At 40.3% G+C, this 27,091-nt stretch overlaps 1 protein-coding gene across 1 annotated transcript; it reads right to left on the minus strand.

Annotated features, from left to right (window-relative positions):
- Positions 1 to 875: 875 nt before the first annotated feature.
- Positions 876 to 27,091, minus strand: IRS2 (insulin receptor substrate 2). The gene is made up of 3 exons (XM_073664267.1): positions 26,804 to 27,091; positions 23,095 to 26,225; positions 876 to 3,474 (listed from the first exon to the last, which is right to left on the minus strand). The coding sequence occupies exons 2-3, from the start codon at positions 26,126 to 26,128 to the stop codon at positions 3,470 to 3,472; spliced, it is 3,039 nt and encodes a 1,012-aa protein (XP_073520368.1). The 5' UTR covers positions 26,129 to 26,225; positions 26,804 to 27,091; the 3' UTR covers positions 876 to 3,469.

A 27,091-nucleotide genomic window follows, 5' to 3' on the forward strand; every position in this document is an offset into this window, starting at 1 on the left:
CATTCAGATCTAGGATGTGTTATTTGAGTGTTCCCTTTATTTTTTGAGCAGTGTATATGCCGGGAACCTGGAATCTCCATTTCTGGTTTGTGTTCAGTACAGGAGAGAGCTTTCTGTTTAGGGATTAATGACCAATCCAGTATGTAAACGAGAGCAACTGATGGGCTCATTTTAATAACCAACTCAACCCCCTTCTCTGCCTATACATCGGCAATTGCAGAGGAGGCAATTAGTGATGAGTGCAAGTGTTTGTTACTCGAGTTTGCCTAGAGTGCTCGAGAGACATGTTTGAGTCCCTGCGCCCGCATGTTTCATGGCTGTTAGGGACAACCACAAAACATGCGGGGGATTGCCTGACATACACGGGCAATCCCCACATATGAAACATGCCTCTTGAGCACCCGCAGCAAACTCAAGTAAACGAGCACTTGCGCTCATCACTAGAGGCAAGCTTTGCAATCATTATCACAAACTATACGGGTCTATCACTCTGCTGAGTAAATGAAAGGATTTGAATATAGAAATTATGCTAGGGTTAACTGGGATCTTGTTTTGTTAATGGGAGTCAGTCAGCACAGAATTAATCCAGGTATAAATCGGAGACCCCCAAAATATGTCACATTGACCACAATTGTGTTAGAGAATGTGACCCTATGAAGTAGCACATCCTAGCAGAAAGTACAGCTGTTGAATAAAACTGAGAAAGGAATAAAAGTCTTGGATATTTCTTTTGAACACATTAGTTACTTTGTAAACAGCGTCGGGCAGCTTCAGTGCAGAACACACAATATTAAAGATTTTATAAGAATTCAGAAATTACATTTACACCTCGAAATCAGAAATAAAAATTATGAATTGAGAGCAGATGAGGACAGTTTTCTTAAAAAAATTCACCCATATCTTTATTGTTATAAAAGGTGGCAAGGAAAAAAGAAAAAAAAAATTCAGCATTAACAACAAATGGCATAAGCCAAATAAAAATATAATATGGACTATAGAGAACTGACATAGTACCATCTGTCATTTAGTTTTAATAATGAATATAATAAATTATAGCAAACATTAACTGTAGCGGTGCACACCATCATCCCAATTATGTCATAATGAAATATGTAAGAATAAATTAGAATAATATCATTTTTGAAGTTACAAATCCACAGAAAGCACACTCAAAATCCTATCATAAATAATGTATTTATTGCATATGGCTATTAAGACAGCATCCAAGATCAATAAAGACTATATACAATGTACTACCCTATGTTTGTTGTCTCCAGCAGCATCGTATTATTTATCATTAAATATAGGAATACATATATTTATTCCCACTGTACATCGGAAGACACTGCAAGATAAGTTATGTCTCTTGTCATACCACGATTGAAATATATTTAACATCTTGATATTCAGAAACAATATGTACCCAGTAGAGAAAGAATAAAATACTGTTTGATAACCTTTAAGTTTATGATAGCAAAATATCTTAAATTTAAGGGACACTGGGCAAGAATGTACAAAGATTGAACTATACATTAGGATGTTTCTGCAAAACCTGTACATTTTGGTTGCATTCTGTAAACTACACTTCAGATATTTAAATATTGCATATGCCTTATGTGAAATTTACAGAGTCGAGCCTGATGTAAGCCTTTTTTTTTGCCCAACTACTCTAGTAAATCAATCTTTAAAGACATTTCAAACACATATTCTCAGTATAAATCAAACGTTGACGTCAGCAGATAACGATCAGTGCTGTTTGTGGTTCGTACATAGCAAATGTTAAATTCTATTTCATTTCGAGCCTAGGTCAAAATAGTTTAGAAAGTTTTACATCTTTACATAATATTTATATAGAAAACTACACTATACAGAAATAGGCCAATTAGCTTGTACGCCATTTTATGAAGCACTACCTTCCTCTTCCAACAAGAATCAAACTCTAAAAAGGAGCAATAGAAAAAGATATGAATTTACATTCATTTTTGTCTGGCAATACAATCCTTGTTAGTAAGACTTTTGTTGAGCAAGTAGGAAGACGTGAAGCTTTTCTAAGTAATCAATTCATATGCAAAATGCACTGTTCAAAGCCAGGAAATATTAGATTTGTCCTTTAATTGTTGACCGCCACCATCAGTCTTTATTTCACAGACATTCAACAAAGTTTGTGACGTCACAGATATGCCCATGTGGAAAAGAAAAGGGAATAAAAAAAAAAAAAAAAAAAAAAGCAAGTTCTCTTTAAGGAAGGATCTGTCATGAAATTTCCATCTAAAAATAGGCTATGAGAATGCAGCACTTTGCTACACGTAATATAATATTACAAACACTGCATTTTCTAGTATACTGAAAGCATCAAAAAGTGCACATGCCACTTTCTGAGTAGGCCAATAGCCACGTGTCACATGGGGACTCTAGGTGGCATCCATAAGATATTACTGCAGTGTTTTGTTCAACTAGGGAAGAACCAGGCTGATAAGTTCAGTGTTGTAACAGCGCATTACTTAGGGTAAATACTCCACAAATGAAGGGAAGTTTTTGGTTAAGAGCAATGCAGCTAGGTGTAGCGATTCTTACAATCAATATTAAAATCAATCTAACATACACTGAAAAGTACCAAAATGTGAGGAAGATGTTAGGTCATGATAAGTAGTATTACCGAAAACAAATCACTTGTTGCTAAAAATGTATACCCTAATGATCACCGTTGATAAAAATCACTTCCCCCCCCCCCCACTGGCTGTGATTATTGTACATACAGTAATGTGCCAGGTCAGACTAGCGAGAGTGAACTACTAAGGAACTGTGTAGTGCATGCAGCTGTTAGCGTAACATAGTCAAATATGTCCATTAGTAGCATTTTTGGTCCATTTTTGGAAATGTGAACCGCATTTGTGCACCAAAGCATTGCTGTTTTGTTATGTTCCCTAGTCGCTTGCTGCCACGGCATTTCCATTTTCCAAGTAAACCGTGCAGCCAATAGTTTTGATCCATCAAGCAATATAGTGTAAATTTTATCACATGATAATGCTGAACAGTTTCTTCAGAATCTTCATTGCACAGCCAAAATAATAAGAAAAACTCTTAATTTATTATTTTTATTTGTTTGTCTGAGGTAGGGCAACTGGTAGTCTTCATTTCGTACAAGTCCAATGTTACTGCCATTTCCCAATCTACGAAGAATAAATAAGGAAGTCATATGAAGGCCTCGTCATTCAATGTGGACTTGAAAGTACATGGTTGGTTTTTCATATCGTCCGTGTAAAAATGACAGAAGAAAAATAATGCCATTCGGGCACATTGAAGCAGGTCTGTGTCATGGTAGCGCTCTGGAGGATATCCACCACTTGTGTACCTGAGTGGAAACTTTTAAAACCGCAGGAGCGGAAAGAGTGAGACTTTAGCAGCATTTGGTCACAAGGTAGGCCCGCAGATCTCTTCAATAGTGTGGTGAGGTTTGGAGCCAGCGCCTTCACTCTGAAATAGATAAATGGCAGGAATAATTAGTTACATTCTCATTAGAAGTGTTTATTAAGTAAACTGATCAAAGAAAGGAGGCTGCTAAGATGGTCTTCCAGAACACAAAACTGGAAACATCTTCCTTTGATTGACTACAATTTTTTCCACTATTGAGTTTTATGCACCAAAAACTCTTATTCTTTCAAAACAACAAACACAGCAGATACTCTCTTCCCCGACACTGCTCTGGTTTCTATTCACAGTCTGCAGCTCAACTATAGAGCATATCACCGCTGCAGCCAATTACTGAGCTCAGCATTTCAGAGTCTACCACTGCAGAGCCATTGAGCTGATTGACTGCAGGGGTAATGTGTGCCATAGTCATGATGTCACCACCGCAAACAGTGATAGGAACAGGAATAGTAGATGAGACCCAGGTCAGGACCTATGTAAGGCAAGAACTAGCTCTATATGATGTTTTAGAAGTAAAAGGGAGGACAGTAAACAGGGAAAACCCATTTAAACATATGGTTCGGCACCAGTTTCAGTATGTATGATCCCCGCTCTATGAATATGAATAATGCACTACTCTGCAGCAGGTACAAATCCCAAATCTATACATAAAAGACATGATCTCCAAACTCTAAAAACCATCAGCAAAAAAATAAAAAAAATAATCCATTATGGGAAATACAGTTTCCTTTCTAAAACCTCCACTTAAGTGAAAACTCAAAAGGAACAGGTTACGCTGGTTTATTCTGAAGTCAAGTAAGCATGTAAATTACACTTGACTAGAACTGCTGAAAATATTTGTTTCCCTAAAGTACTTTCCAGAAGTGTTTTTGAATTATTCACCTGTGATCAGGTTACAGCACGCAAAGCGTTGGCAAGCCTCACCTGAACTCCGCTGCTCACTGCTAATCCACTAAGAAATCACACTCTCTGTGCCGTGTGTGATACACCACCAATACTGGAAGTGTATAAGAAACCTGACACTGTAGCTCAGGGTCTTTAAAAAAAAAAAAAAAAACTAGAACATTAACTACATAAAATATGCGCAAGACCAGGGCAGTCTAAAATACAGAGTGAAAACTCTGAATAAGGAGTAGTGCTGACTGTAATCTTCTGCGAGTAAAACTGCAAATAATAAATGTTCAAATGTTGCCTGTCATCTCCTTATCTTGCTGGCTATTAAGGAGAAGCCAAAAGGGTTAAGGCAGGTGTTCTTGTGAACTGCCACAAGTCTGAACTGCTGCTTATTGCCTTTACTGTTGTCCATCTGTCACACTAAAAGGAAAATAGGGAAATTCCTGCTTCCTGTCTTAATTCTGCGCTGACAGATAAAGTTTGCCAAAGGAGTTGTTCAATGTTTGTCTATTTGCTCAGCGATACACTAGAACTAGGTGCTATATATCACTTGGTATGACGAGTGAGATGTTGATTTATCATGTCCTGGGTCAACAGCACATTAATATTTGCATCATATCCATCTCCAATGACGTGGGAAAAACATGGAGCTTCATCATCAGCCCTGCACTTGGAACAGTTGATGACTATCACCTTCACGTTGTGTACATAAGGAGATTCCCTCAAACAAAGGCAAGCTAAGGTTAAACTGCCTACGCTGATGGAAAATTAGGCTGCCATGCAAATATCACCATAGTACGTCTTTAGAAACTCAATTTTAACAAAGACAAAAAAAAAATAATAATTAAAAGAGAACTTACTAAATGCATCGCATAGTTTCAGGTATGTATACTTTTGCAAAAATGTGGACTGAACTAGATTGCTAGCAAAGTATTCTGCGTTAGTCATGTTTCTGATCAAAAGAAATCTCAAAACTTTCATGAGGCCTGACATGTACCTAACAGACGTGCAATGAGATTTGCCCAAAAGATAATTTTTGTATCACAGGAATCCAAAGTTTAAAAGTATTCTAGAAAAAAAAAAAAGTCCAATGCTGATAAGTAAAAAAAAAAAAATATATATATATATTATTATTATTATTATTATTATTATTATTATTAATACACTCCAGTATGAAAGGAAGGCTGTCCTGGGCTGCTGCAGTATCCCAGACCATCATTGAGGGTTTAGCAATTAGCCTCTGGTTATATTACTATGCAAACACAATCTCGCTTTGACAGTCTAGCTTTGTGTCAGCCCCAGGGCTTTCAATGAAGACAAACATCACCAGAAGCGAGCAAAACATCTATTTTTCATATGAGCAGGGAAAATGCTAATCGCTTTTCATTCAAATGAAGACATTTAGACTTGTTTGGTTCTTGGATCAGTGTTTATGTATATGTCAACCTGGAGCAAAATACATGTCTATTTTATAAACTGAGATTTACTGATGCAGATATTAGCTGAGGAGACCGGGACAAGGTTGTTCCACTCTGTTAATCAATGCTGAAAATGGCTCCATTTCCAGCAAAGTTAAAGGGGTTGACTATTAGGGTAGTCAGAGTCAATCATTCGAGTCATCCAATAATTAGATGGAGAGCAGCTAGGATGAACACATTCAACAGATACAAAACATTGATGGGCACGTTTTTTTTCAGTGTGGGAGAAAATTGGGAGAATAAAAAACAAAACAAAACACGCAAATAGGATAACATACAAACTCCATGGGGATGTTGCCCTTGATCAGATTCAACCCCAGGACCCCAATGCTACAAAGTACGAATGTCCATCAGTGAATCAAAAAAAGCAAAATAGAATCAGTGTAAACTGTGTAGTGCTTCATTTTCCTTTGGCTCATACTGCAGGTTTCCACACAGACGGGGAGTATCCGCAGCAGGACAACTTGTGATCAGCTTCTGGTTAATATATATATTTCCAAAGGAGATAACTATTCGACCATTGGAAATGAATCCTTTTGTTGGGTGAGGACACGTACAGTTATCTTGTGGTGGCCAGTTCTGGCCAGATAATCTAAAGCTTCCCAGACTAGAGATGAGGACAGGAGTGTTAGCTGATGCTAAACCTACTAGCAGGACTGCTTTTAGTAATATTATTGGCTATATAGCCCTTTAGGTTATTCTCCTTTCCCTTTATAAATCATAGCTGACATCGGAATGAAGCTAGTGATACACTGATACATAAATAATGAAACATAATGCTCTGAATTACTCCACAATCATTAAAGTAAAGGCAATTTATGAATTACTGAGGTATAAAGCCTAATAAGGTATCTTATGTGGTTGAGGGATGTATAGATAGTATCTTATCCCTCCTGCCTGCACTTTGAGATTGCAACATTGTTTTTACAGAGAGGAGCTAAACTCTCAAACAATAGTTGCAAATTATTAATGTGGGGACTCTTTCAAGTGACCATTGCGACTAGCAACAGTAGTAAATGTTGCTGAGATGGGGAATTTCTTAGGCTATGTGCCCACGATGCAGAAATGCTCCGGATTTTTTCCTGAGCGTTTCTGCATCTCCCTGGCAGAAAAGACGCATGCGGATTGTACATGCGTTTTTCCTGCCAGGGACAAGCGGAAGTGAAGCGTACTTCACATGCATTTCCGCATGCGGGTTGTCAAGTGCTTTCCAAGCGATTTTAGCATCACTAGGAAAGTGCTTGTCAACTTGGTCACACTATATAAATCCATGCGAACGCCATAGATTTATATAGTGTGACCGAAAAAATGTTATAAAAAAAAAAAAAAAAAAAATTATATACTTACCTTCTGATGGCTCCCGGAGTTTTAATTCGATGCGTCCGTGACCCGTCACATGACTAAATGACGTCAGCGCAGGTCCTTCAGTCCATTGAGATCAGCCGGCAAGCGAAGACAAAGACACCGGGGGCCATCAGAAGGTAAATATAATATTTATTTTTTATTTTATTCTTTTTTTTTTTTACAGTTTCTATGGTACCCGGATCCGAAGGAGAGTCTCCTGTCCTCCACACCTGGGTACCATCCGCACATTGAAACGCATGGAATCCGCATGTACAGATCCAGTGATGTGGAATCCAAGGGTTCCAATGCAAGTCAATGGCGGCGAAAACGCAGCGCTTCCGCAAAATAATTGGTAGTGCTGCGTTTTTTTCCGCAATGATAACCCGCAGCGGAAATTTCCACAGCATGTGCACAGCACATGCGGATTATCATTGGGGAACATGGCAGGCCTTCTACCAAGCGTTTTTTTAAGCGGTTCTGCAGCGGAATTGCTGCTGCAAAAACGCATCGTGGGCACACAGCTTTATCGAGGATATTAGGAACAGTAACAATTAATCACTTAAGTCCATCATTGGGTATTGGTGATAGCATAATTTAGAGAGTCACCAATCAACATCCTTGAACTAATATTTGGCATTAGTACAGTGCCTTGTAGTATTATTATCCAATAGGCAATACTACACTTTTGGGTGTCAGGTATAGCTGTTGGATAGACTTGCACACAGCATGATGGAATGGAATATATGTTATTTTAATATTGTAAATAAGGGCTGTTTGATTTCTAGATATAACTGACTTGAGTGGACTATTTTATATTTAGTGGACTCCTTGAGTAGAAATAGTACTGACATCACACTAGTAATAAACTGGCGTTTTGTACAAAACGGTATGACCTCTAATAATGCTGTAAGAAAGAATGAATGAATGAATGAAGCTGCTATTACAGTATATGGTTCCTTGTCTGCTTTTGGCACACACAGAACACCGCTCATGAGAAGTTCAAACAGCAGCTTGGAGTTTGCTCAGCAAATATGTGCAGAAAGGGATGTGAAACTTATCCTGTAGTAACCTCAGTGTTACGTGTCACTCAGACTCCTGGCTACTAGGTTTAGTATTTAAGATCCATACATTTTAATACAATGTCTACTAATACATAATATGCAGTGTTTTGTAACTTTAGGAAGTCAGACATGTGCCTTACCTGCGTCTTATGAGTTCCAGTGAACTTTCCCTGTAGATACTGGTATCAGCCAGTTCAGTATTACACTAATGCCACCATCTCTGACCCTTTCCATTAAACCAAGCTGCTCAACAATGCCTAATCCATGCGTCATATAATCCTGCTTAATACTGTATGAACTCTGGGTGATGTTTGAACACTTTTTTTAAATTTAGCAAGAACATCTTGCCCTATTTCAAGGAACCCAAAGTGCTACCTTGTCTAAACTACAACCTTACAAAAGAGATTAGCTCAAGTCTTCCAAGTTATTTTTAGAGAGCTTCAAGTATCGGTGCTAAGACATCCAAAACAGAAATGGGATTGCAAATTATGCATGTTATCAAAATTATTCCCCCATACTTCTAGTTTAAAAATATAGACCCCATTTATATCCAGCAATAAAAAAATGCATGTGTATTTTGGAATTCCCTTCTATAACAGAAAAGCACCAAAGTGTTTACTCCGCAGAGAGCGTGCAATCTTGACCTGGTGAAATGATGAATTCCAACTTGTTTTTCTCAACCCTTTGAACCTGCTCCACAAGATTACACATTCCAGTCTGCAAGCACTTTACTGCAGAGATTCTTCAACTGCACTTTGACCAGCTTTAAAGTCTGCACAACAATCAGGACGAAAGGGGGTGGGGTGGATAGTTCTCTTTCAACATTCCTAATTTTGATCAGAAAGGATCCTAATACATTAACTACAGGGAAGACTTGAAATCTCACATATGTCTAACATCACAAGAACGTGAACAATATTTCACATTGCCATAGAAAATTCCCAGGGCTCTGTCATTGCTGAATGAAAGCGATAGTGCTCAGTTCTGAGCTCGGACTAAGCCCCTTCAAAACAAGCCTTGCACTGTCCTCTAATCTCACTTGCATTGTCATTATTGTCTCTGGAAAGAAGAAATCTCTTCCTCTATTTTGTAGTAGGCCTGGGAGGCAGATGGCATGCAATCATTAGCCTATTGTCAACAGCAGCGCTGGGGTAGATTACTAGTGTGTCTTGCTTGTCATGGCAGGTGCATGGCCCTGAGGCTGCCATCTGCTGAGGAAGGAAGTGTTCTCCTGCAAGATGTGGGTGGTAGGATGAATGTAAACAACAACACTGAATCTCTACTGATTGGTAGAAATCAGTTGTCCATGTGGAGCTAAACACCACTTTATGCTAATTTTTATCAGGGCAGACCCTCCTCATCTCTGCAAAACACCTCAAAAATAACAGATACATTAGGATCATTTATCATTTTAGGTCTACACACAGTTTTCACTTTTGTAATAATCAAGGCAGTAAAGAAAAGGATATAGAAGATGATAAAGTAAAAAAAAATAATTTAATAAGGGATTAGAAAATAGAGCTAATGACTGGGTGTCAGTCAGTGATAATGGCTGCTTTATGGTGGAGCGCTGTACAGGTTAATGCAGTTTAATTCTTAAAAAGCGAACATTGTTATTGTCAATATATCGCCCTTTGCTCCTTCAATGCCAACACAATGCATTAGACTAATACTCACTGATAGTCATTGATCCTTTAAACATATAATGAATTGCATCGCGTCCTCCTTAATGTACCATCTAAAAGAAAGAGCAAGGGCATCATAGTACAACTATGCTATACTACATGAAATTAAATACTACATCCCATATACTGATCATGTAGACTGTTTGTAATACAGACAGAAGACAGTGTGGGCGTGATAGTATTGTAAAACTAGATCAGGCGCATTCACTTCTCTTGCTACTTGACGGAGCCAAAAATAATGACCCACAAAGTGCAGTGCTCACATCTGCTCATGCATAATGACATGCACTGAAAACAAGTACCTTTGCACTCCCAATAAAACAGATTAGCTGCCTTCATTCAGACATGCAGTGACCTTGAATACAATTTTGGCATTGTGCACATGCTGAGCTTCAGCCTGGTCTAATCCTGAACTCACAGGCAAAGCCTGGGGTCTTTTAAGGGCAGCATCCTTCCTCGCCTTTATTAGAGCTATTTATAATCATCAGGGGCTACATTATAAAGAGGTTTTAGGCAGATATGAAGGATCTGGATACTACATTAGATTCAATTCGAATTAAAACACAACCTGGCCAGGATAAGCATCTTGCCATATGCCAAGTTTTGTTTTTTGCACACATGCTTTTGTGACTTGAAACTGTCACCTTCAAGATGACATTCACCCTTCATACTCCTCCTATGCCCTATTCATTTGAACTAAAGTGATCCAGACGTCAGTCAGTGCACCCATGAAACATTGCTACATAGGTGCTATGGAAAGAAGTTCAGGCATCCCATGTTTACTATGATAATCTCAAGTATAATCTTTTATTCACGTACACACTGAATCATGAGTCCACTGGGCATTCATTCTTCAGTGAAGTGTCTGGAGTCTCAGTGGCAATCTATGCCAAACCCCTCTGCTCGATTAATGTCAAGGAGGGGTTGCCACTGATAGCTCAGCACATTTCACACATGAAGCAACGTCCATCTGAATTTGGTAATGCATTGGTACATGTTATGTGAGCGGCTATATATTCCTTTTTACGGGTATGATTGACTTATGATAGCAAACTGGGCCATTTTTTACTTGTTTTTTTCAGCATCTATTTAGCAATGTTACAAGGTTTATGAGGAGGGGGTCAAAACGGAAGAGGATCTTTTTAAGTCTCATAAGACCAGCTGGCCTACGTTGTTATGTCCAAGACGTTGGCATGCATGGCGCTGCATATACATGTTATATCAGGACATCTTGTAGGTATAATTAGACTTGGCAATTACTAAGCTGTAGATTACACCTGTCAGACGCCATATCAAGGCACCTTAAAAATTGAGAGTTGTGTGCAATTCATTATTTTACTTGTGTATACAGCACCATTAATTCCACAGCGCTTTACAGACATCATCACTGTCCCCATTGTTGAAGACACTTTATCCTGCTAGACTATTGGCTGTGGCATTGCTGGGTTATAGTGCTGCATTTTTACTGATCTTAAAGTCTTTTTATTTTTATTATATATTAACTTGTTTTTAAAAAGTCTTCAAGTTGGTACCCGCCTGCATTCCTTACAAGCTAGTATGGAAAATCTGTTTGTCAAATGCTAGAAAAAAAAAAGTAGGAATCGTAAATTCCAATTTCAAAGTTCTCATGGCTTGGAAAATAGACCTGCCACATTCACATCTATATACAAGACTGTTTGTGGAGGGGGGGGGGCTTAAAACACTTAGGGTATGTGCATACAACATCTTTTTCTGGAGTTTTTCTACAGGAGGAACCTTCAAGAAACATAGGCGTTTTTCCCTGAAGCATCTTTTAGTCGTTACCAGAGTGCTTTTTAAACATTTTTGACCTACAGCGGTTATTGAGTTTTTTTTGCTAACTTTTTTATGGGTGTATTTTTTAGCTTTTTTTTTTCCTTCATTTTTTTTAGTCTTTTTTACAGTTGTTTTCTAAGCGTTACAACAGCAGAAGACGCCTAAAGAACGGTCTTGCTCACTTTTAACCTTGTGTCTTTGGAAACCTAAAGTGGTTAAAATAAATAAAAAAAAAAAAAGACTGATCATCCAGTCAATTTTAAGTAGAAATGCACATCTTCATTGTTTTGAGCATATTCTGGGAGCTTTTTTAGACAAATTTTGGAGCAGACCCACCTGAAAAAGATGTTGTATGCACGTATCCTTTTTTTTGCAGGGGAAACTATACCACTGTATCAGCCAGATCAAAACACTGATTCCAGCTTTATTCTAAGGTACAAAAACAAAATGTGAACCAAAACAACAAAAACATGAAAATTTCCGAGAAAACATTTCTCCTTTACTTCCTTAGATCACACACATACAGTTATATGAAAAAGTTTGGGCACCCCTATTAATCTTAATGTTTTATAAAAATTGGTGTTTTTGCAACAGCTATTTCAGTTTGATATATGTAATAACTGTTGGACACAGTAATGTTTCTGCCTTGAAATGAGGTTTATTGTACTAACAGAAAATGTGCAATCTGCATTCAAACAAAATTTGACAGGTGCATAAGTATGGGCACCTCACCAGAAAAGTGACATTAATATTTAGTAGATCCTCCTTTTGAAAAAATAACAGCCTCTAGTCGCTTCCTGTAGCTTTTAATGAGTTCCTGGATCCTGGATGAAGGTATTTTTGACCATTCCTCTTTACAAAACAATTCCAGTTCAGTTAAGTTTGATGGTCGCCGAGCATGGACAGCCCTCTTCAAATGATCCCACAGACGTTCAATGATATTCAGGTCTGGGGACTGGGATGGCCATTCCAGAACATTGTAATTGTTCCTCTGCATGAATGCCTGAGTAGATTTGGAGCGGTGTTTTGGATCATTGTCTTGCTGAAAGATCCATCCCCTGCGTAACTTCAACTTTGTCACGGATTCTTGAACATTATTGTCAAGAATCTGCTGATACTGAGTGGAATCCATGCGTCCCTCAACTTTAACAAGATTCCCGGTGCCGGCATTGGCCACACAGCCCTAAAGCATGATGGAACCTCCACCAAATTTTACTGCGGGTAGCAAATGTTTTTCTTGGAATGCTGTGTTTTTTTGCCGCCATGCATAACGCCTTTTTCTATGACCAAACAACTCAATCTTGGTTTCATCAGTCCACAGGACCTTCTTCCAAAAAGAAATTGGCTTCTCTAAATGTGCTTTTGCATACCTCAGCCAACTCTGTTTGTGGCGTGCTTGCAGAAACGGCTTCTTTCGCATCACTCTCCCATACAGCTTCTCCTTGTGCAAAGTGCGTTGTATAGTTGACCGATGCACAGTGACACCATCTGCAGCAAGTTGATGCTGCAGATCTCTGGAGGTGGTCTGAGGATTGTCCTTGATTGATCTCACCTCACAGTGGAAACTGACAGGTTAAATCTCTGAGACAGCTTTTTGTATCCTTCCCCTGAACAACTATGTTGAATAATCTTTGTTTTCAGATCATTTGACAGTTGTTTTGAGGAGCCCATGATGCCACTCTTTAGAGGAGATTCAAACAGGAGAACAACTTGCAAGTGGCCACTTTAAGTAGCTTTTCTCATGATTGCATACACCTGGCTATGAAGTTCAAAGCTCAATGAGGTTACAAAACCAAAAAAAGTGCTTTAGTAAGTCAGTAAAAAGTAGGTAGGAGTATTTAAAACAAGAAAATGATAAGGGTGCCCATACTTATGCACCTGTCAAATTTTGTTTGAATGCAGATTGCACATTTTCTGTTAGTACAATAAACCTCATTTCAAGGCAGAAACATTACTGTGTCCAACAGTTATTACATATATCAAATAGCTGTTGCAAAAACACCAATTTTTGTAAAACATTAAGCTTAAGATTAATAGGGGTGCCCAAACTTTTTCATATAACTGTGTATATATATATATATATATATATATATATATATATATATATATATATATAGCCAAAGAATGTAAGCTTGTCCTGCTATCTTCAAAGTAATCAGAGGCAATCCTCATCCTAAGTGCTTCCTATGCCTTAAGCAACAATTGTTCTAGGCTGATTTTGGAACAAATACTCCTTTCATAATATCCTGACACTATTTATTCTAAACTCTTCTATGTAACTGTATTTATCCGGAAACACAATTTTTTTTTAATCCCCATGGGAATGGAAGGAAAACCTTTCCTTAGTAAAGTACTTGAGTCACTGTCAGATCAGAGACCCCCCCAAATATACACCAGCCATTTCTAAACCATAATAGGATAGTCTAGAGCCCTTACATGAAGCAAATAGAGGTTGCCAATACAGCATGCTGAATAGGCTAACAAAGCAATCATTTACAGCTCTTCCCATTCAGGCAGAGTCCTGGGGCATCATGGGTACCATAATGCAAATTTCTGGGACTAGAATTCATTTAAAAAAAAAAAAAAAAAAGGTAAAATGTGCATACACATCCTCATACTAGCATACTAAAATAAAAAAACTTCTGCAACCTATAGACATAGGAATTTAATAGAAATTTGGTAATATGAAAGCCCCTTACTCCAGCCAATTTGTCTCTGGCTTCTTTATAGCAGCTAGAAAAATGACCTAGAACATGAAAAATTGTAAAAGGGAAAAAAATAAATAAGAAATAAAAAAGTGCTTTTGTGCTATATACTATATAAAGGGTATTTGCTCGCACATAGAAAAAAATAAAAAAGGCAGTTATTTTTTGTGCTTACTGATGTATGCCAGAAATACACAGATGTTCCCACAAATGTGCAACCAGTTTTCCAAGCCTACTGCTGAACCAGACAGTGATGGCAATGGCCCAGACAAGTCTTAGGGATTACCATATTTAGCCAATTATTTATCATCTAGAACAATGGTTACCAGATTTTTTTTTTTTTTTTAAAAACAGGACATGTACATTGTATCACTGGGGACATCCAATGTGGAATCAGGGCATAATGCTGTGTGCCAGGCGGAACTGCTGTCTAGTTCAAAGAGAATATTTTTGTTCAACATTAGCTGAAGCGCGCACACACCAGACTCATCCTGCTGTGACAGGAGTGTACAAGTCAGACCAGAATGGCTGTCATTACTGTTACTTAACCCATGCACTTAACGTGTGCAGGAGGGAAAGATCTCAGAGTCACATGCTCTCAGTTTTGCACAAAACAGAATGGATTTTGAGGTTGGTGCTTGTAAAATACTTCATTCCAGTGACAGGTCATGCTGACCATTCCTGCTCCTAAACACAAAGTGAAAATTCAGACAAACAGCTCAAAACCTGCTCCAAACACTGCAAATGTAAACTCAAAGAAATGACAAAAAAAAAAAAAAAACGCTATTACAATAACACAGAAACAACATTTCAATACAATACTGCACCAGGACAAAAAACAAAAAAATAAAAGAAAAAGACAGATTTTTTTTTTCCTTTAACATTTTCTGGTTTGTTCCCTATGCTCTGGATATGAAATACAAAGATATGCAAATTATTTATTTATCATCTTTATCAGCTGTGATAAAAGCCAACACGAGGATTTATTCTTTACATAAAACACCATGTTTTTGATTTTTCTTAATTGTGACAATAACGATTTTAAGGCTGAGTGCCCACGATGCGGATCTAATGCGTTTCCGCGGCAGCATTTCCGCAGTGGAAACGCATTAAAATCGCTTGTTAAGAGGTCTGGAATGTATCCCAATGATAATCTGCATGTGCTGTGCACATGCTGCGGAAATTTCCGCTGCGGATTATCATTGCGGAAAAATCCGCAGCATAACCAGTTTGGGTGCGATTTTGTGGCGAAATCGCGCCCATTGAACTGCATAATATCCGCATGTATACATGCAGATGTTATGCGGTTTAATGCGCGGATGGTACCTGGGTCAGAAGAGGAGACTCTCCTCCAACCCAGGTACCATGGTACCTGCAAGTAAAAAGAGAATTATAAAGTTAAAAAAATATATATATATTCATAGTCACCTCTCCGGCGGCCCCCGGTCTCCGCCCGGCCGCTGACGCCAGCGGTCGCGTGACCATCAGCTAACTAAATGACGTCACCGCAGGTCCTACCGCCGAGGAGAGAGGACGCTGCAGGGAAGAGACCGGGGGCCGCCGGAGAGGTGAATATATGTTATTTTTATTTCTTTAATTCTTTTTTACTTTAGATGCAGCATTTGATAGTAGAAATTTCCTCTAAGTTGGTCACACAATATAAATCCATGCCGGTTGCATGGATTTATATTGTGTGACCAACTTGTCAAGCCCTTTTCCAAGTGATGCTCAAAATCGCTTGGAAAAACACATGCATAAACGCAAGTAAAACAGCTGAAAAAAACGCATGTATAATCCGCATGCGTTTTGTCTGCCAAGGAGATGCAGAAATGCTCAGGAAATTTCTGCTTCAAATCTGCATCGTGGGCACATAGAACATCCCAAATGAATTTTGAACGAATCACAAAGTCTAAACCATCATTTGTATATGGGCCCTATGGATATGAATCCCGTGTTTCAGACTTGAATATTTTACCGCATTGCTCATAAGTAGTTCTCTTTATGTACTTAGTGGACAACCACACACACATACATAGTTTAGGACAGGGTTCCCCAACTCCGGTCCTCAAGGCCCACCAACAGGTCATGTTTTCAGGATTTCCTTAGTATTGTACAGGTGGTGTAATTATTACCTGTGCAGGTGATGCAGTTATCACCTGAGCAATAGTAAGGAAATCCTGAAAACATGACCTGTTGGTGGGCCTTGAGGACTGGAGTTGGGGAACCCTGGTTTAGGAGATTTCATCTGTGGCAATGCAAATAAGTGGGGGAAAGAATAATAATGCAATTTAAAAAAAAAAAAAAAAAAAAAGGAAGAAGGGTTCTTTCACACCTCTCCCTTTTTAGAAAGAAAGCACAGTGCCATATGGCGCCAAGTATGACGGCGTAGAGTTTGCGGTATCCATCACGTTTAGCCAGGGCCCGTTTACTATGGCTGTTTTGTCTTGTCCACTTTGAGGACATCTATTTGCACATTATTTATCAGTCATAGACAGGGCTGTGGAGTCGGAGTCGTGGAGTAGGTGTCCATTTTGGTGGAGTCGGAATCGGTATAAAATGGACAGACTCTAACACCTAAAATATATAATAAATTGGGTTCAGTAGTTCAATGCAGTTTGTGGGGAATATTTTTTTCAGAAGAATTTGGGAAAGTTATGAAATGTCCTATAAATGTCTGTCCTATTCCTGATCTAAGGGTCTTGACTTCTAGCTGAGATGAATCTGAGCTACAGGAAATTTCTCTCTTAAACATGAGCCATGTACGACGGAGTCAGAGTCATGGAGTCGGAGTTGTTGTCATGGAAATTGAGTCGGAGTTGGAGTTTTGGCTGACCGACTCCACAGACCTGGTCATAGACCATTTGGACCAGACTGTATAGTAAATTTTGCACTCTCCATAAATTTCTCAAATGTTACAATCCATTTATTGCAGTTTTCAATGCTGTGAAAATGTACAAAAGTTCTCATGTCATTAACATTCATTTTTAAGAAAAGTCTTGTTGTGCACTATAACAATATGCCTCCAGGAAAATTCACGGCAACATTATATATCTACTTTACTTAACCTACGTGCATTAATAATCACTAAATAGGAGATTCAGTAACTGGGCTGCAGCCTGAGATGGTGCCTGTAGTAATTGTGTTTCCTAAGCCTCCAGATGCTTGCTACAATCTCTAGCATAGTACATAGATGTGACGTGGCCAGGGCTAAAGAATGCACTGCTTGATTTCGGCAGAATACAAGGGTTCTATATAAGGACATGTTGTTGTCATTGCCTGTCAAGATACCAATCTCACTCAGAGTGCCTAGAGAGGAAAATGAGGAGGGATTATCTGGCCAAGCACAAATATTAAAGGGAAAGATCTGGAATCTTATAATAGCCTAACATGCAATAAGCCAGGATAATTAAGCTGACATTTCTTGGATGGTTTTAATGGGGTTTCAGGGTGTTCGGCTGTCAATTTGCGTTTTGTTTGAGCATCTCAATAATACACAAAGCAATTTTTTTTTCCCCCTCGGTGACACTTCTGGTGTTTAGGTTTGGAGTTTCTTTTGTCTTAGATTATTTATTAAGATCTATGTTGGTATTTCCATCTGCTAGTAGGTGAATACAAGACACAGTGATGCTAAAATTATATGTCTCTGTTCACATTAGAGCAAATCGATTTTGGTTCCCTTTGACTTTTAATGGGTCTGTCAGATTCATTCCATTCCATTTCAATTTTTCAATTTTGGCAAAGCAACAGAAAGATTCATACATGTGATGTTATTCTGTCAAACACATTTTTTGTCCTATAGTTGAACTTAGGCTGTGTGCCCACTATGCGTTTTCCAAGCGTTTTTTCCGCGCGATTTTTCCGCAGCGAAAACGCTTAAAAAATGCTTGGTAATACGTGCTCCATGGTCCCCAATGATAATCTGCATGTGCTGTGCACATGCTGCGGAAATTTCCGCTGCGGATTATCATTGCGGAAAAATATGCAGCATGTCCATTAATTTTGCGGACACGCAGTGTAATTGTCGCCATTGACTTGCATTGAAACTATTCATATCGGGATCACTACATGTGCACACGCGGATATGAAGCGATTCAATGTGCGGATGGTACCCAGGTCTGGAGAAGAGGAGACTCTCATCCAGACCTGGGTACCATAGAAACTGCAAAAAAAAAATTATTTAAAATAAAAAATAAAGATTATACTTACCTTCCGATGTCCCCCGGCCTCCTCAGAGATGCGTGCGGTGTGTTGGGCGGCACGCGGTGGTGTGAGGACCTGACATGACGTCATTGAGTCATGTGACAGGTCACGCGACCGCTGACGTCGGCGGTCGCGTGACCGGTCACATGACTCAATGACGTCATGTCAGGTCCTTCACACCACTGCGAGACCGGACGGAGCGGAGAAGGAGACCGGGGGCCATCGGAAGGTAAGTATAATCTTTATTTTTTATTTTTCACCATTCTTATTTTTTTTTAACTATTACTTGGTCACACTATATAAATCCATGCCGGTTGCATGGATTTATATAGTGTGACGAAGTTGTCAAGCACTTTTCCAAGTGATGCTAAAATCACTTGGAAAAGACCTTGATAACCCGCATGTGGAAATGCTTGACAAACGCTTCTACCTGGCGGGAAAAACGCATGTAAAATCCGCATGCGTTTTTCCTGCCAGGGAGACGCGGAAAAAATATGCAGCATTTCTGCATCGTGGGCACATAGCCTAAAGAAGCTTTGTAATGGCAAAGACTAATGGACTAAAATGTTTATGGCTACATTTGCATAATGAAACCTCACCAGATAATCCGTTTCTTCAGTCATTGTCCAACTAACAACCTACTTTCCAGTGTGTATGGCATGTCTGTGGAGTCAGTGTCCATTTTGGTGGAGTCGGAGTCAGTATAAAATGGACCGACCCCTAAAATAAATAATGCATTGGGTACAGTAGTTCAATGCAGGATGTGTGGAAATGTTTTCAGAACATTTTGGAAAAGTTATGAAATGTCCTATAAATGTCTGTTCTGTTCCTGATCTAAGGATTTAAGCTTTTAGCTGGGATGACTCTGTAGTGAGGCTGTGCTGAGGAGTCATGGAGTTGGAAGTCAGGGAAATTAAGGAGTCTGAGTCGGTTGTTTGGCTTACCGACTTCACAGCCCTGGTGTATGGCCACTTTTAACTAACTGTGGCCATTAAACTTATGGAGGGAAGTGTACCGATTAGGAAAGTGGAACACTCACAGTGAACAACGACAGACACCCAAGCTCTCATTTTTATTAGATCAAGGTTACATCCTCATATCTCCCCTTGGTGAGCTCATATTGGGGTGGTTGTGGGATATGCTAGGTCTGTTAGAATTTTATGAGATCCCTAACTTACAGGATATCTTCACCCCTGAAGGTCTCAGGTGGTAGATATTGTTGTCATGTTTCTTATTGCGATTTTATCTGTTTATAGAGATGAAACATAACATGGATAGCACCATCCATCGGGCAGATATTAAAGCGTACCGGTCAGCAGGTTTGTGCTCAGTAAACTATATACACTGTCAGGTGGGAGACATGACACTGATTAAAATGATACCTTGGTTGATGAAATCCGTCCTGTGGTTCTTGTGTAATCTTTACTTTCAGTTTGGAAATAATGATATGCTCGTGCTTCGGGGCGGCCTGTGCAGTGGGCTCTATCTGGTGCTCTGCTTACATATTCATCTGTATGCTCTTATGACAGCTCACTGTGTCTTCACTGACCTGCCTCCTATTTTACATAATACATCTAATAGTTTGGGGCTAGGTAAAATAGGAGGTAGGTCAGTGAAGACACTTTTGGCTGGTTTGCAGCAGATTTATTGTAATTACCTGGTCACTGCAGGAGGCCCCTACTTCAATTGAGATTGAAGTATCGGCTCCCACACACTTCCCCAGTTATGATTAATCCCATACATTCAATGTGAGGGAACTATGTCCCCTCGCTGGAGAGGTCTTAAGGATTTTAGTTTTTCTCTATGGCACTTTGGATTAGGCAATGACAACACCGAACATTAGAATTTGATTCATTATCACATGGTCCACATGCGCAGTTATGTTTTATGCTCTGCCCGCACTAGATCAGAGCAAAGCATGCCTGCGGGAGCCAGCAATGTCTCTGCGCAGTCGCAAGATTGTGGATGATGCAGGATATATCATCCACATCAAAGCCGGATAACAGCGATTACAATCAGAGAGGAGGGACAAACATGGCAGCAATACTCCCCATCGAACCAGCCGGATTTGCACACAGTGTGGGAAGAATTCAAAAGGTTTTTGGGGGATATACAGGGAGATTCAGGGGATAATATACAACTTTTTGAAATGCAGCACAGGCGCTGATGAAGGTGGTGGTATTAAAAAAAAAAAAAACCTGCTGACAGCTTCCCTTTAAATTGAAACAAAAATATCTTCCATATGACTGCAATCCAGCTGCAATCTGTTTTTACTTAGATCAAACATTATACACAACTTTTTTTGTCCAGATGAAGAAAAAAAAAAAATAATTAAAATAAAAAAAAATTATATTATAATCTCAATCGAATCCGTTTTTTTTTTTTTTTTTTTTTTTTTTTTAAGCACTGTGCTTGGAACACTAAAGCGGTGTAGAGACACTTCTAGTAAAATCGGATCCATTTTTGCTCTGATGCCACGTTCACACGTACAGTATTTGGTCAGTATTTTACATCAGTATTTGAATGTGGACTGACCACTAGATCTGTTACAGACGGATGACAACTGGACATGTGAAAAGATCCCAAAGCAAAGAAAGATTCCAAGCCTCTTGGCACCAGTGGGTTCAATCCTACCATGTCTTTGAGCTCTTGTGAAGTATGAAAGAAAAAAGACTATGGCACAGTCTGGTGCCTGGAGCCAGAGGAGGGGGAGGTTTAAGGTAAACAAGCAGGGGGAGGGTAGAATTACTGTACCAAGAGCTAAAACTGAGGCTGTCAAGAAATACCCTAAATTACAAAATACAGAATTCCTATAAGGCAGCCGGGATGGCAATTCTAATAATTACAGCTGAAACTGCTGCCCTGCAATAATCATATTTTCTGCACATTTGGCAGGTTTCTGCTTTCCTCCGAGGTTTGTGTATGTAGAATTTCTTAAATATTTTCCAATATTTTCTATGTTCTAGTAAGTGAGAAGTTGCAGGCTTGATACAGTGATCCTTTATTTACTACACAACCAGACCACTTGCACGTCCCTTTGGAAATAAAAAAACAACAACTAGTAATTCACAAGAGCCTTTTACAAAGCAAAACAATAATGAACCCCTCCCAGTTTAATGCTAATCTCTGACAAGCTGCTCTTCAATGGTTGAGCAGGGAAAGCCTGGCGAGCAAATGAGAACCAACAATTTCTGAGCAGCAGAAAGAAGACATTCATAAATGCCAACAATAAACAATATCCAAATTACAATGTAACTGTAGAAGGGGAGACTACAGACTAAGGAGCCATTCACACTTTCCCCTCCATCTGCAATCAGAGTGGAAATATTTTGCTTATTTAACCTTTCCCTTACAAAAGAGGATTACAAGGCATTTCCGGAGCTTATACTCTTGGTTTATGAAACCGGTTTCAGACACATGAATTTCATCTTGTGTAATATCATTCATTGAAAGAGAAAGAAACTTTGCAAGTAAAAACATTTAAGAAGGCCCATTAAAGCCCTGTCACAGGAATGTCATTTACCCACGAATAGGTTAAAATCAATTATTTTTCCATGTGTTGTACCATCATGGCACGGAGCAATAATAAAAAATAAAATGCTAAATTAAAATACTCTATCCTGTGAGTTGGATGTATAATTTCTCCTTATAATTTTTTTTTTCTTCCAAACAACCTTCTTCTAAAGAGCAATGTCCGAAAAATGTATTTGGTAGCTACAGCTGTAGTGCACATCAAAGACAGTACTGAACGAGCGATAACTACTGGAACCATATCTTAAAATAGGGACAAGCATGATACATAGGTAATTATGGTAGGAGAGAAAAAGAAAAACTTCATAACCACAGATCCACCCAAGCTTTCTGTAATTGGGAATAAAGGAATACAATCACATGCATAGGAAGAATAGTGCTGACAGAGGTGGCTGACCTCTTGATTCCCATGTCATTGGCAGGCAGAATAGAGAGAATGGTCTGTACCATCTGGTTAAAGGTTAAGAAACATCAAGGCTTTGAAGTCTCCGTAAAAAGAAATATGGGGGATTTTAGTTAGATTTCGATTAAAAAAAAAAGAAAAAAGAAGGAATAAGTAGAAAAAGGTGCCAGGAACATGCATGAGAGAACCCTTACTGGACTAAGAACACAACTGTGTAATCTCAGGATGATTTAGGAACATCCCCATATAGCTATAATTTACATTTTCCAAACACATTGAAATAGACAAACTCCTCTAAATACTGCTGGCTATTTTTTCTCCCATATGAAATGGTATCAGTTTTGGCTGCATTGTTCTGGGCTATGGAGTAATCAATGCACTCACACGCTACTCACATCTGTCACCACGTAAGGCTTCATGATCATTTGATTAGCAAATTAAAGAGCCATTCTTTATACCTGTGTTACTGTACGTACAAAGTGCTCTATCACACACACAAGTACTTCAAAGATGACATGAATGGATTATACACACAGTAAATGAAGGCAGGAAAACAATGTAATGTCTCACCTCTGACAGTGGTGGCACCCTTCATCAGATGTCCCAGAAAATCTATGCTTGGGTAAGATCCAATGTCCATACTGGCAAGACCGAGAGCAGGTAAGTGGCCCCTGGAAGAGGCTTGTGTTAGCAGCAATAGGTTTCGTTCTTCAGGCGACAACTCAATGGCAATGTAGTTGAGTCCATTTTGAAATCCAGCTGAAGTTTCCCTGCACATGGGACTACCACATTCCCCGGCCTCTAATGTCTCTCCAGGTCTTAGGGACACATTCTCCACAGAGGCCGAGCTGTGCCTCTTCGGACTGTGTGCAAATGAAGGAGATACAGGAGTCACTTGAGTTGTAGATGAGAAGGTCTCTGAACTGTGGCGACGGCGCCCACCTTGTGGGTCTGCCCTAATGACCTTTGCACCCCTGTTAGGATCTGGGGGGGGACTGTGTAGATTAAAGCCCCCATTCATCTGGTCCAAGAGCAAAGTAAGGCGCTGCACACCACCAGAAACGGCACTGTCTATAGGTAATGTTTGATTATCTGCTGAGGATACAGGAGGAGATGACTGCGGTGAAGACTTCCGTGGACTCATTTCTGTATAGTCAGAGTTTGAACTTAATTTTGGTGAGACTTTTGACTTTGGAGATGGAGGGCCAAAGTCCAGATTCATGTAGTCTGAAATTGGAGATTGTTGAGGTTCTGACCCAGATGATGAAGATGATAGACTTCCAGCAGCAGATTGAGGTCTAGAATCTGAAAGAGCAGGTGGAGGAGGCAAAGGCAGAGTATCTTGGGACCTTGTTTCTCCAAAGTATATATGAATATATTCTCCTCCAGGTGGGCTTGGTGGTTCTGGAGGATGCTCGCTCATACTGGGAAGTGTGCGCAATGCAAGTCGGGATGGTCGAGCTGCTCGACCATGAGGAGAAGAGGAAATAGGGGACCTCATCATTACATACGGTTCTGCATCTGCTGGGCCAATAGTCTGAGGTGGCATTGTGTGATTTTGACAGCAACAATTATTTTTAGGCTGCATGAAGAAATAATCAGGAGGAGTAAATGACAAAGACTCTGCAGGTGAAAGCCGATTGTGCACAGGCACTGGCCGTGCTTTTGGACCAGACCACATAAGCATATAACCGTCTGGCGAGTCCTCCTGGGAACCAGCAGAGGACTCAGTGCAGCAACGTGGGTGAAGAATTTGCTGGGGTGCAGACACACTAGCTGGACTCATGGGAACATAATCAGTGGAAGAAACAGTAACTGCCCCATGACTCATTGGCATATAACCATCATCTTCATGACGCCCAATCTCCACATCCGCATAGTCCTCTGGATAGGGGTGGCATGTTTTGGGAGAGGAAGACAGTAGACTAGGACTTCCCTTAAATGTGGCACGATTTAGAGTAGACTCATCAAGGGAAGCAGATGACTGTTGTGGGGTTGCAACTTTCTGTCTTCCTGGGGTTGTTAAGGAGTACGTTCTCTTTCGAGGACATTTGTCCAGCATTGAACTTTCTAATCGCCGCGCCAGACATAGACAGCCACCTGGAAATGGTTTGTCCATGGACATGTATCCATTCATGTCCCCTGTATGGGGTGGAGTACCTGATACAGAATCTGGAGTTCCACTTCTACAGCTCAAATATGCACGTGCCAATTCGCCTGGACTAGAGCTATATTCATCAAAGGACATAAAACCAGTATCACTAGGTGACCCAGATGCTGAAGCATTGCAACTAGATGGCCGTGCCGGAATAAGAGGGTCAGATGCAGATCCATGACCACTGCTTCCGGAAGATAAGCTGACAGGGCTTGCAGCTGATGGTGGAGACCGAGGAACTGGCATGGACATGGACCTGCTGTGCTGAAGGGGTCCTGGTGCAGGAAACAATTTTCCATTACGACCACCCAAGCTTAATGTATGAGAACGGCTTAGTGGTGCTCGGAGAATACTAGGACTTAAAGGACTACTTATGACTGTCCTGTTGCTTAAATTATCTCCTTCACTTGCAGTTCGAAGTCGGGAAGATTGGTTGATAGGAACGCTAGAAGAGGAGGGAGGAAAATCTGTACGGGTCTTTCTGGCCAGTCCCGTCTGGCTTGGAGGCAGCGGAGTATGATGCCGCCTACCTGGGACTGTAATAGGGTTAGAGCTAGAAGACTGGCTTTTACTACGAGGCCTAAATTCAGCCAACTCCTTCATGGCCTTCATAGCTTCCAAAATTGTCTCATGGATGCTTTGGGCAACCACATTGTCATCAACCTGCATCCAGATCTCCCCTGGCCCAGTGGAAGCAGAACGACCGACCTCTACAAAAAAGTAGTTGTCCGAGTGTCCACATCTTCGGATATTCATCAACTGAAGGGTAACTGAAGGCGTTTCACTATTTAAACGCACAAAACTGATACTTCTTGTAGACAGGCACAGACGATGGACTCCAATCAGACTTTTAATCTGGCCCAAACCTCTGGGCTTCAAGTTTACTTGCCAAATCTCTCTGTAGGCTGCATTTGCTGGTGTTATCAGTCCATAGTTTGGATCCTCACTCATTGTCAGGTGGCTACTGCAGTTTGTGCTGCAGCTGGTAGATCCTGAACAGCAGCAACCCCCAGTACCTACACAGCCGTTTCTGTCTCGCTCTCCTCTGCCAGTGCCAAGCAGCTCTGTGAGTGCTCGATACCAGCTTTCTTGCTCCTGCTCGTTCTCTGCTGCTACTGCAAAATACTCATCCCGAGTGTAAAGGGCAATCAGGTACTTGTTTTTAGCATCTGCCCTCTTATTAATATTGAGACAGCTGTCCAGAGAAATGACCCTTTTGGCTGCTGCAGACTTGCTCCTCCACTTCTTCTCACTCTCATAGTATTCCAGCCTAGCAGTAGGGCATCCCTCTCCAGGCTCTTTGAGCACAAAAAAGCGCTTGTGGCCATGCTTCTGCTTGCGTAGATAGCCGCACTTCTTTACGCTGCTGCTGTTGTTGTTGTTGTTGTGGTTGAGATTGGAGCCAGCAGCAGGGAGAACTGGCTGTCCTGGAGTGGGAGGGCTGGCCATCCTCTGCTCACTTCTCAACCGCGGCAGCTTCGATACAGTCGTCGCAGGGATGATGACAGATAACGTATTTGTAGTTTTCCACCTGCTCTACGCTGACCTTCAATGGAAAATAAAAGAAGCCTTGTGTAAATACGTAGTAAATAGAGGGGTGACCCCCTGATAATCCTTACAATCTTATTATGTACGAATAATGGAGTGACAGAACAGGCATGAATGTGTGTATGCTGCTACTATCTACAGAGCAGACGTGCACACTGATAATACATATTATACATGTACATCACTACAGTAATATCAGTAATATCACTGCAGCAAATAAGGAGATCTCTGAATGAAGCCATAGTAATGATATACAGAGTACGGAGCTGTGTACACAAGACGAGAGACAGCCCTTACAGCGCTCAAGGAGACTCCTCAGCTGTGTGTCATCTATAGTATATATATATATGTACAGAAACATACACATACTATATAAATGTGCACACACTAAATATTATATCATATATGGCTGCGTGTGTATAGATATAGATATAGATATATACATACACACACACACACACACCTGACGTGTGGCCCCGGTGCACACTACACTACACGCCTCCAGTAAAGCTGCGGTTCCCTGAATGAAGCCATGGAGATGCTGTGTGTACAGAGCACACCGGTGACGGTCCTTACCGCTCTCCTCAGGGCGACTCCTCAGCTCCGTATGAACATGCTGGAAGTCGTCGCCTCAGACGCCGTTCTCTGGAGAAGTGCAGCCGTGGAATAAACAAGCAGCAGTCCAGTCAGGTGCAGCCATGCTCCTCAGCCCCGGCTGCCAGCCATAGGCGTACTCTCCTGGTATCGGCCACTGGGTAAATAGCGCATCTCCTCCAGTGACTGAAGTAGAGAAGCAAAACAACATGTGACGTACCAAGTTACCGACACTGAAAACACACACGGCCGAGGGGAGGGGGAGCTGCT

Source organism: Phyllobates terribilis, unplaced genomic scaffold, assembly GCF_046119375.1.
Source record: "Phyllobates terribilis strain yellow unplaced genomic scaffold, ASM4611937v1 Scaffold_2__4_contigs__length_985480577, whole genome shotgun sequence".
Classification (NCBI taxonomy): domain Eukaryota; kingdom Metazoa; phylum Chordata; class Amphibia; order Anura; family Dendrobatidae; genus Phyllobates; species Phyllobates terribilis.

Excerpts from the sequence above, each read along its gene's own strand:
- IRS2 (XM_073664267.1), bottom strand. The coding sequence starts at position 26,128 with ATGGCCAGCCCTCCCACTCCAGGACAGCCAGTTCTCCCTGCTGCTGGC.